This window comes from Nuphar pumila, chromosome 6 (genome assembly GCF_984573655.1).
Source record: "Nuphar pumila chromosome 6, dmNupPumi1.hap1.1, whole genome shotgun sequence".
Classification (NCBI taxonomy): Eukaryota; Viridiplantae; Streptophyta; class Magnoliopsida; order Nymphaeales; family Nymphaeaceae; genus Nuphar; species Nuphar pumila.
In genome coordinates this window covers 30,428,795-30,440,632 of record NC_143254.1, presented here as the reverse complement: position 1 = coordinate 30,440,632, position 11,838 = coordinate 30,428,795, and the positions used below count along the sequence as shown (strand labels likewise).

At 37.8% G+C, this 11,838-nt stretch overlaps 2 protein-coding genes across 2 annotated transcripts; both read left to right on the top strand.

The window, feature by feature from the left end:
• Nucleotides 1–619: 619 nt before the first annotated feature.
• LOC149834537 (uncharacterized) lies at nucleotides 620–2,453 on the top strand. Its single transcript, XM_090010175.1, has one exon. It carries the CDS (start codon nucleotides 748–750, stop codon nucleotides 1,990–1,992), a length of 1,245 nt encoding a protein of 414 aa, XP_089866301.1. The 5' UTR covers nucleotides 620–747; the 3' UTR covers nucleotides 1,993–2,453.
• A 3,854-nt stretch (nucleotides 2,454–6,307) lies between these two features.
• Nucleotides 6,308–11,374, top strand: LOC149834536 (uncharacterized). The gene is made up of 4 exons (XM_090011468.1): nucleotides 6,308–6,434; nucleotides 6,507–6,691; nucleotides 9,819–9,951; nucleotides 11,140–11,374. Exons 1-4 carry the CDS (start codon nucleotides 6,422–6,424, stop codon nucleotides 11,271–11,273), a joined length of 465 nt encoding a protein of 154 aa, XP_089867594.1. The 5' UTR covers nucleotides 6,308–6,421; the 3' UTR covers nucleotides 11,274–11,374.
• Nucleotides 11,375–11,838: the final 464 nt, after the last annotated feature.

Genomic DNA, 11,838 nt, shown 5'->3' with positions numbered 1-11,838 from the left:
AAACTTTGTTCCAAATTGAATACCATTATTAATGGCATATCATTTACTCTACTGCATCTGACTAAACGGATTCAAATTCGGTTGGATATCTGACCTGAATCCAAACCATTGATATCCCTAACCGTAACTCAGTATAGTAGGAGCAGAGCAGCAATTAAGTAGCATGTCAACAAGCTATGCCCGGTTGTTGATTTGCATATATATATATATATATATATACATGGTTAGATCTACCATTTGGTGGCTAGATCTATACAAATAATGTTTCATTTAGCACCATGATAATTTCTCAAGATTTTACTCAGAACGATTTTCAAAATATTTAGTAATTTTTCTTACTGAGATTATCCTGACAACGAGAATTGTCATACTGCAACTAGGGTTGCAAATGGTTTGGATATGATCTATTTTTACCCGGATCCAGCACTACCACATGTATTTTTTATTCGGATTCAATCTAACCTCTTCGGATCCGGATTCGGATTCGGATTCGGATTCGAATCTACTGTTTGCATTTCGGATTTCAATTCGAATCTGACAGGATCCGATGCAAAAATCGCCTGCGTGCAACGAGAAAAGCAAAGCCCCTTACTCGCGGGTGTTAGGGTTTCAGAAAACGAAGAAACATTCAGGCTTGAGAATTCATCCAAAAGAAGTTTCTTCCAGGTACAATACGCTTCAAGAGTTTCTTGGGTCCTTTTTGTTTCTCGGGCTTTTCTCCTTTATATTCATGCATAGTGAAGAAGTATGTTGTATAGAGATCTCTTTCTGAGAGATGGGTTCATGGGGAAGAGATTGATCAGCAACACCTGTTGTTTCACCCAACATTTCCTTTTGGGACGTCTTCTTCTCTTCTCAACAACCACTTTTGAGCAATACCCACCTCCGCATTTCCACGCCTCCGATGGCGATGGAGATAACACGAGCAGCCCTTCGTCCTCATCTTATTCTTCTCCTTCTCCTTTACCTTCATCGTTGCTGGTGGACTATCTCATCAACTCATGGGGCTTCCCCTCTGAAAGCGCTGAAACCGTAGCATCAGGATTAGCCGGCCTGAAGACCATCAGCAAACCATGCTCCGTCCTCAATTACCTGAGGCAGTTCGGTTTCGAAGACGCCCATATCAAAAGAGTGGTCGTTTGGAGGCCAAAGCTTCTTGTGGCCGATGTAGAGAGGACCCTGAAGCCCAAGCTCAGGGTTTTCCAGGATCTAGGTTTTCCCGACAACGAGATCGCGAGCTTGATGGCCACAAACTCTGAACTCCTCATCCGAAGCTTCGCGCCATCGATCGATTTCCTTAGGACCTTGTTTTGTAGGGATGAAGACATTGTGAGGGTTATTAGGAGATCTAAATTTCGTCTTCCGCATAACTTCTGGAAGGTAATGCCCCACGGCATCTGCATTTTGCAGAAACATGGAGTTCACAAGCGTGTTATATCTAAGCTGATAGATCTAAACCCTGGTTACCTTTTGCAAAATCCGGATTGGCTCGAGAGACGTGTCTGCAAGGTTATTGAATTTGGGATCGATCCCTGTTCCGGTGTGTTTGCCCATGCTCTCCGTTTGGTGTGCAGCTTAAGCGAATCCAGTTTGAATGCTAAAGTTGATGCCTTCAAGAGCTTCGGATGGGCGGACACCGATGTGATGCGTGCATTTCGTTCATACCCATTTTGTTTCTCAGTGTCCGTGCAAAACATCCGGGAGAAATTGGAGTTCTTCATGAACCAAGTTAAGTATGATAGCTCGTATCTAGCTTCGCGTGCTTATCTCTTGACTTTAAGCTTGGAAATGAGGCTCGTTCCACGCTACAGATTTTGTGAGGAATTTAACTCGAAGAAGATTCGCAAGAAATGCATATGCCCTGCTACTGCTGCTCAATTGAGTGAAAAGGTATTCAGAAACCGATACATTCTTCCCTACGAGGATATCGCTCCTGACATATGCGAGGCTTATGTGAAGAGTGTTGGAGCAGTGGTTATGCCATCATTCTAATGACTATTTTGTTGCAATTGAATGGAGATTGTTGAATTTGATCATTGTAATTTAATGGTGATTGCTTCTTTGAAAAAAACAAAGAAAAAATAAAAGATTTAGATGCACGGACTGGGTAAAAGTAGAGCAAGTACCTGATCAATAGCATGTATTCTGATGCTTGAAGCATTCAGACAAGCATTGAAGGTAAGTGTGATCTCTTGAATCTGCATCCTGAGCATTTACATCAGAGCTCCCAATTGGATGTTTTAAGCTGTAGCACCAGAAAGTATGAACAGAAATCAAACAGAAGGGTTTCTGAGTGTTGGTTCCTGAAGAGGTTTTCTGATTGTTTGTTTGCCAAACGACTTCTATGCAGAGAAACATATTCATACTGATTCACACTTTTCTTTTTGTCTTATGCAATTCAAAATGTTCATAAACGTTATGTGGTTTGCAGGAAATGCTCTGTTATTAGTGCATGAATCTTGTGCTGTTAGGTAACTTGTAAGTCATGCTGTTGCATTTTTGTGAGATCAGCAGGCTATCTTGTGCTGTTAGGTAAGTCCCAAGTTTTCACATGATCCTTGAAACTCAAGGGGAAATATCACTTACCCTCACAAGGGCTCTGCTCATCTAGTAGGGGCAGCTTGTGAATGTCGCCAAGTTGACGGGAGGTCACAAGTTCGAAACCCACAGGTGGCATCCCTTACGGCAAGGTCGAAGTTGGGGGTACTCTCCGGTGAGCAGGGGGACCTCAAGGGTTTTACCAACTGGAGGTCAGCCAATGTGCAGTGGGTGATGGGGTTTTATTTCCCTTGGATTATAAAATAAAAAAAAGGAGAATATCACTCTTAAGAACAACCAACCTCGAGCTGGCACTAACTCATTTGCAAGAAATCTCTTAAAGGATAATTCAGGGAACAGAAATTTACTTCGTTGCAAGATTTCTCACATTATGTTTGAGTTCGAACTGAATGAGCCAAACTCGAGATGACTTGTCTAAAAAAAAGTTTTAGAGCTAAAAGTAATAGGATTACAAAAAATGCATTGTTTCAGACCTCTAAGCAATATGATTTCATCTTCAAACCTATTGTTTGCAAACCAACTAACCAAGTACTTCAGTCATTTGATCTAAACTATTTGTACCTCTTAACGAGCTTATATGAGCTGGGTCGAGCTGAACACCTACTTTTCATGTTTGACTTGCCGAGCTCATTTTACAAGTTTTAATGAGCACTTTATGACCAGAACCATTTGCCAGCTGTAATAAATAGACTATGATCCCAGATCCAAAATATATGTTGCAGTTAGGGATGTCAATGGATTCAAAATATCGGATATTTGGTCTGAATATCAACCCAAATAGTTGGATTTGGTTAAGAAAACTGAATCCAATTAGTAATTGGATCCAAATTGGGTTTAGGATTTCATGAGTGAACCCGGACCAATATCTGATTCTGACCCATATCCTAATCCAATCTGATTACATTTGTTTTTCCATATTCAGCATTAGCTTTTTCTCATTTGAATCTAAATCCAAATCCAAGTCCAATTAGCCAGTATCCTATTAGTCAGATTTGATTTTGGCTACATCCAATCCGAATCTAAACCGTTTACATCCCTGTTCCCTAGTTATAAATTCTAATACCAAGAAAAGATTAAGAAAAACAAACTGAACATTTTAGATTAACGTTCGGATCGGTCATGAACCAGCCCATAACCGATCACTGGATCTGCTCCCGCCCTCGTTTACAACTTCTGCTTCGTGGTTCTTTTGTAAGCCACAAGCTCTCTCCAGCAGCGGCAGCAGCAGAAGAAGATGCTAGCCTTCGCACCAGCTAACCTCTTTCTGAATGTAAAGAAGCAAATGCAGTGCCCCACCTCCCTTCTGTTGAAGCCTCTCATCGTTGCCTCTTTCTCTTCCTCCACTACCACCAACTCCCCAAGCCCCCTCCAAGAAACTGCTGTCGCCACCCCAGGTCTCTCTCGCTCTCAACTTTTGTGGGTAGCAGCTATCTTTTATTAGTTTCTCTTGACAACAAAAGGAAGCCCAATATGACTTGCTCTCCATGGTAGATAATGGATTGCCTGCGGAGAGAACACGATTCGTTCGGAGCATTTTGCTTTTCAAATAAAACTATAAAGTGAAGAGCGCGCTTTCTATGCTTATAAAACTTCACCTGAGACAGTAATCCTGGTTACTATTGAAATGACCATGAAATGGAACTAAAATATGAAGTTCTAGTTTTGTATTTGTTGGTTGTTCACTCTATTGCTCTTTTTTGCACATTATTGTCAAATTGTTGATTTATACAATGCCAAAATATTAGCGATTAATGGAAATTATACACCCCAATCTCCTTGTATTTGTTATTTCTACGAATATTTCCACCATAGCTCATGAATTTTGATGGTCAGGTTTGAATTTTTGCTGTTGTCTTTTTTGTGAGCTTTTGGGGATTCCTCTTTTTTCTCTTTTTTGGTCCAATACATTGCGGGTGATGGAGATGTACGGTCTGTAGTTCAAGTGTTTGATGTTTCCAACTATTGTTGTTCTCTATATAGCAAATAGAGACCTTTCAAGGCAACATATCAAGAAGTTGTTACTCTGTCTCATATGAAAAGGTGCTTGAGCATTAACAAAGGCATTTTTATCTTTTTCAAATGCCACTCGAAATAATATTTGATGCAGTGAGAGATTGCTTGCAATTTTCTTGTCAGTTGGCCAGGCTCAAATATCTTCAACATATTTTCCTGTTAGTGTCTATATCGTTATTTTCAATCAGTACCTTTTGAGGATAAAATTGTAAAGAAAACGTTTTCCTTGTTGTCATATGACATAGGACTTGACAACAGATAAAGCATATTTTCACCGACGCTAGTGGAGTTGCCAAATTGCAACATGTGGGGTTATCATGATTCTTCTCACACGCTTTCTAGGAATATTTTTCAGCTATGAACACCATGTGGCACACCACAGCTCTGCATTCAACCAAGGCCATCATTGCTCAACAACAAAGAAACCTTAGTGGCTTAAGCAAAGAGTTGTTGAAACTCCCTAAAGCAAGACCAATGAGATTGATATTTAAGTAAAAGTTGGAGAATGAGAAGACAAAAGGAAAAGTAGCAAAATTTTAGAAGAAATCCAGCAGTTTGAGCAAATAAAAGAAATATAATGAAATAGGCTGGAAAAACTTCTTTGGTTCATTTGAGTTCTTTGCCCTCAATTTGGTTTTGCCCACTTGGACTATCCACTACCTTATTATCACAACATTCAAGTCTCCTTAAGAAGATCATGGACATACTTTGTTGAGATATATAACAATTTTTGTTGAGATCTTGCAACTTCTATACCTAGAAAGTAGTGTTATGTTCTTAGACCTTATCTGTCAAACATTTGATTTATATACACTTCTACTCTTTGAGTTTCTTTACCAACATCTGTTTCTATGATATTATTCATGTATATTGTGAAGATTAGTATCTTCTCACTTTTTTCCACAAACAAAATATGATCACTAACACTTCTTTTATACCACCATCATAATAACAACAACAACAATAATGCACCATTTTAAGTTCATTCCGATCTACATGGCAGTTACCTGTATGGTTAACATTTACTGGGGTTGTACATTCTTCTTCATAGTTTCTTCTATTTCCATAAATTGCCAAAGGAACCATAGAAGGGCATGGGCTGATGGCATAGGTCTTCCACTATTATTTAAGTGACAAACTATTTTCCTTTTCTATTCAATCATTTGTCTTTCTTGTAAACAATTCCTTGTCTATGTCACAGGGACTCGGCTAGCAGGGTGCTGCACCCGCGTCGACGCGACTCGATGCGGGTGCGGCACCGGGTGCGGTCAACCCGACCCTGGGTGCATTGACCGCACCCAGGGTCATTTTGGTCCATTTTTTTTTTTTTTAAATTGCCCTATGAAATGGGCTGTGGAATTTAAAAAAAAAAATCTGGGGGGGGGGGGGTACCCACGCCGGGGGGAACCCCGGACCCCCCTTATATATATATATATATATATATATATATATATATATATATATATATATATTACATTTTTGCCCCTGCCGCACCCCCGCACCCGGGTTTTTTGGAAGTGCCGAATCCCCACACCCGCACCCATGTGACATAGTTCCTTGTATATTGTGGTATATATATGACTTCCCCACACTTTATACCAACATTAATTTTATGATGAGATCTCTGGTACTACAGGTATACCAAAGGTTGTTTTGAAGAAAGGGAAAACACAGTTGTTTTGAAATGGAAGTCCAATGGTGTACAGTGGTGCTGTTGACAGAATAGTTGGTAGGCCTCCTCCGAAGACTGGAGATATTGTGCTGGTGACAGATGGATCCGAAAAGCCAATTGGGTGGGGCTTGTACAATTCCTTTTCAATGTTCTGTGTCCGTATAATGCAACTAGAGGATGACGCAAGACGGTATAGTTATTCTTTTAAATGAATGTGTAATTTGGCATGTCCACTAATGCATACATACGTTATTGTATTCAGGGATTGATTCCTCATCAGCTGCTATAGAGCTTGCAAAGGAAAATATCCTTCTTAATAATCTTGATCCCCAAAGGATATCATTTTTGAAGGAAGACACAGCAGAATTCATAAAAAATGCTGCTTCTAGAAAAGAAACATGGGATCTAATAATCTTGGATCCACCAAAACTAGCACCTTCTCGAAAGGTACCTTGCTGCTATAGTCTTATCAACCTCAGATTGATGTATGATATGTTTTGCTTCAGAAAAAAAAGGACATTCCTATGGTCTAAGGCGTCACCTTTCTGGGGACAGTTTATGTAATTTCTGTTTTTCTTTTATTTGTTTGCTTTTGCCACTTGTGAATGACAAGGATGTAATTTATTATCTTAAAATAAGGGTTCATATATATATATATATATATATATATATATATATATATATATATATATATATATATATATATATATATATATATATATATATATAAAGTTCTTAGGTGCCACCTCTCATCTACAGGTGAAACTTCAGGGGCTAAGGGTCATTTATGTATCTCTTCTCTATCTTCCACTCACTTTCATCTCTCCTTTGTTGGTTATGCTAGAAAATTTACAGTGAAGTAGTAGGTCAACATTCGAAGGATGGAGAAATGGGATAATATATTAGTTAAAAGAGGTCGGGGTAGGCCTAAGAAGACTTGGATGGAGATGATAAGAAAGGATATGAATGCTTTGAACCTCACCGAGGACATGGCATTGGATAGAAATGATTGGAGGAGAAGGATTCATGTGGAAGACCCGAAATGATTTTCTTTTTTGGTTCATATCGTTGGGATGAAGGTGTTGTTGTTGTTGTTGTAGTAGGTCAACATTCGCTGCCCCGAATAGAGAATATCATAAATGTGGTATCCAACATAGTGCATTTTTTTCAGGGTCGTCATACATTGTAATAGACTCTGATTGAAAAGATCATTTGTTCTTACCCATGCCACCTGACATGTTTCTTTAGAAGATGGACAAAGTAGGAGTTCTATGAAAATGTTGTGGCCCTGTAAGGCTATATGGACTAATTTAGTTAAATAAAGTTTCTGTCATTGTTATTCATGTTATTTTGCATTTGTCAAAATCAATTTCTTATATGAAGGTAGTATTTTAAGGCTAGTTTTATACCAACGTAGATATAGAGCCATTAGTTTGTAGTGTGACCTTTCTGATGTATTGTGTGAATTTTAAAATCATTTCATCGGGTAAGAAACTTAGTGGGTGATTGATTATAATGGAATAGGTTGTCAGTAGGTCACTCGTAATCCCATCCCTGTGGGTCAGTGATGGCTTGGTGGTTATTACAAAACTCTGATATTCATCTAATGCATTTGGACCTACTTTGTCTCATAAGAATGTGCATGACATTTTAGGCTGGCCATGTATGGTGCTGGGTATTGGAGGATTTCTTTTGTTTCCTATTGGAAATACTGCAATGTGGATAATCCAATTCTTGCCTGCCAAGACAATGTTGTATCATATTAGTTATGGTTTTTTGAGAGACTTTAAAGTGATTTCTAAACTCAAAATTACTTTTCTGAAGTTCTTAATAGCTTGTGTGAAAAATAAAATAAAATCTTATTTCAATCTTTTGGATCCATTTTGATAGAGTTCATATAAATCAATATCCTTTCTATTTTTCATAATGTGTTGATATGAAGTGTTTTGCATCTGTCTTTTTTGGATTGCATGTGTATGGCTCATGGTCACCCATATTGGTCAAGATAATTGTTGGTGAGAGTTTTCTTCAGAACTTAAAAAAAAAACTGGTTTTCTTTCGAAAATATTGGTTTTTGAACATTATTAAAAAAAATAAATTTTAAAAAATCAAATTTTTAACAAGTTGTTTCTTAAAAAGATCAATGATGGTATTGTTGCAATGATTATGCTTTGGTTATATTTTAAAATGGTGATTTTGTATATTTATCTTTCGCAAAAACCATATCTTTATAAGCATACTACAGGATTAAGGCCCCCTCTTTAACTCATTAATTAGTCAGTTATTAATGTAATGAAACCAGCAAAATCTCAAAAGAGTGCCACAAAGGCTACAATGAGATACCAATACAATAGTGGTCACTTATGGACCAAAGAAATTCACACAATGAAAATACACACCAACAACTCACAAAGTAAAAATAATAGATCCTTCATTAACAAATGCTTAGAAAAGCATTGAGAAAATACAATAGGGAGATCCCTATTTATAAGCACAAGGGACAAAGGGGGCAGCCCAACTAGGAGTTGGACTAGTCCCCAATGGTCATAAATATGACCGTTGGGACTAGCCCAACGACTAGTTGGGCTGTCCGAATCAGTCACATGAAATGATTTACATAAAAAACAAAAAATAAAATAAAATAAGAAAATTACAAACTCAGCGCCTAGTGGGCTGGCCCCTATTACAAAAGGAAATGATCGAAATACCCCTGATGGGTATTTCGGTTTACTTACTACTAAACACACACACACACACACACACACACACACACATATATATATATATATATATATATATATATATATATTGGGTACACAATCTTAACAATTATGTCCCAAAAAGGACTTAATCTATGAGGCTTATGATGCGAGTACAACACTCCTACCTTGTGTAATAATTATGAGTGTCTGACACAACTGGGGATAGGGATTCCTCCAGCTAACCTTACAATTATTAACAAGATGGCGAAACCTGATCAACTCTTGTGTGGCTCTATCTCTCTTTGTTCTCTGTGTGCCATCTTTTGCTTTGATTCATTGCTAATTGTTTGTTTCTTCAGCAGAAGTGAGTCTTCACCATAGAACTATCTAACAGCAAGAGTGGTTATTGCAGCAGATTTCTGCTTGAATGGATGTCAAATGATTAGTTACTGGCCATCACAATATTATGAGAATATCAGGCTTTTAACTGTTTTTTAAAAGAAAAAATTGTAGTGCAATATTTTTTAAAAAACTTCAAAATGAATTTTTTGTGATCCTTTTTGAGATGTTAGGGTTTTTAATTTTATTGTTATTTACTTTTTAAAATGTCATTTCATGAGAGGAGTCACGTATTCCTAAATTATTCCAAAAAAAAAAACCCATGACATGATATTTCTGAGACAAATGCTGATGACCATAGTATAATATTTCAGAAGCTTAATTTTTATGGCCCATGAGAATTCCTGAAATTTTTGTCTGTATGTCTTCATAGCCAGACAAATTGATCTGTTTGAAGTAATTGACTAATTGGTCATCCACAATGCCTTGAATCACTCAGTGACATTCTGTTGACTACTTTGACATATTTTTAGGTTCTTCAGCGTGCATCTGGTATGTACAAACGCTTAAATTGCCTAGCTATGAGGATAACAAAGGAAGGCGGTCTCCTTATGACCTGTTCATGCTCAGGAGCTATGACCCAAAGTGGGACATTTTTACAAATTCTTCAGGAAAGTTGTTCACGTTATACTTATCACTTACTAGTTCGTGGAATTACCTTGTTTTGAACCATATATCCATGTTCTTGGCATTTTGTTTTGTGTTTCCTTTGGCACATGAAAGTTGGCTTGAAATGTTTCTTTGTCAGAACCATACACGCATATAATTCTTCTCTCTGTGCTTTGATTTAAACATAGTTATTCGGGAGGTTTATAGCCTTCAAAAGCTTTCAATGGAACATTAGTTGGATTTTTTTTGTCACTGTCATAGTTGCTTGTGATAATTCTTCAGCCTCACTTGTTTATGATGTGCTGTAATCTTTTAATTATGTTGCCTTTTCAATGGTCTATCTGATACCAACTACATTCTCAACCTATTATGCTCTTTATCTCATTGTTCTGTGATTCTATTTATGGCAGGAATCATGGGTACGTCTAGTTTTTTTTTGCATGAATTGAATCCTTCACCTGCGGACCTTTTGTCTAATATAGACATTTAGGTTTTGACCTGATAAGAGTTGCATTTTTGTAACCAAGTTTCTTTTGGTGTATTCAGTTATTTCTGTAGGACATCAGTTTTATTGTTCCTTTTCTCTTTTCACTTGCCAGAAAGTGCACGCTTTCACTCCATTATTCACTAAATTAGGCACATGTGCTTTGAAGTACATCTTAGTGCTTTATGTGGTGGAATTGGATTGAATTGAATGCTCTTGTATGGATTCCAGAATTGTCATTTAATGAACATTTTCATGTCTGTCCATGATGACTTCACTCATTTGGTAGGGACAACTCGTGAATGTCACTAAGTTAACAGGACATCATGAGTTTGGAACCCACGGGTGCATGTCCTTTGCTGCAAGGACAAGGATTGGTGTATTCCCTAGTGGGCATGATGGGTGTATTCCCTGGTGAGCAAGAGGAACCTGAGGTTTTATGTCAATGAATGTACGAGGGAGTTTTTCCCTGATTATCCAAAAAAAATATTGTGCGATCATTTAATTTCATGCGAGAACCCATTGTATCTACATCTATACTTGGGTGAAAGTGTATCAGTCAAGTAGGGGATTGTTTCACTTGTCTGTCTTAATGTTGTGCAAGTAAGATGTTTTATTCTAACCTCTTATGCATGACTGTTTTCAAGCCCTTACAGCGCTGCATGAATCTGATATGATTTCTGAATAATTTAAATGGTTGATACAGGGTGCTGCTTCAATGGAAGGAAGGAGAATTACTGTTCTCCGTCAAGCTGGTGCAGCTTCTGATCATCCTATTGACCCGTCTTACCCAGAGGGGGCATATCTTACCAACTACTTGCTTCGAGTACTATGAAAAAGTTGCTAGCCTCTTGGAGATGTGGTTAAGATTTGGCCAGGTCGCCATGATGCGCAAATTGAATTTTGTGTTATTTTTCATGAAACTAACCTTACAGATATGATCTACATGGTTTGGATAGTGGGGATCTACTCTTGGCTCGTCCGCTAGGTAGGTACGATTTTATAATCCTTACAAAATCAATAGCTCACAATGTGTGATATTTTCTTTGCTCATAAAATTATGTTTTTTGTAGAAAAAATGTGATCCAAGAGTGGTCTCTAGCATTTGGACCATGCTGGGTCTATCTGTGAGGTCTGATTGGATCAACACGAACCACACCTATGATCTCTAACTCATTTGAAATGTCAGGTTGACATGACCAAATGGTCCCCCTTGGAGATGTTCTTTCAATTGTAAATGGAAATCATACTCTTTTTTTTATAGTCTACCTACTTTAGTCCATTTTGAATGCATCTTCTGGTGTAGCCATTTCTTTTGCTCATCTGAAAATTATATTAGGTTAATCATATTATATACCATGTGTATGCTCTCTCTCTCTCTCTCTCTCCACAAACGCACG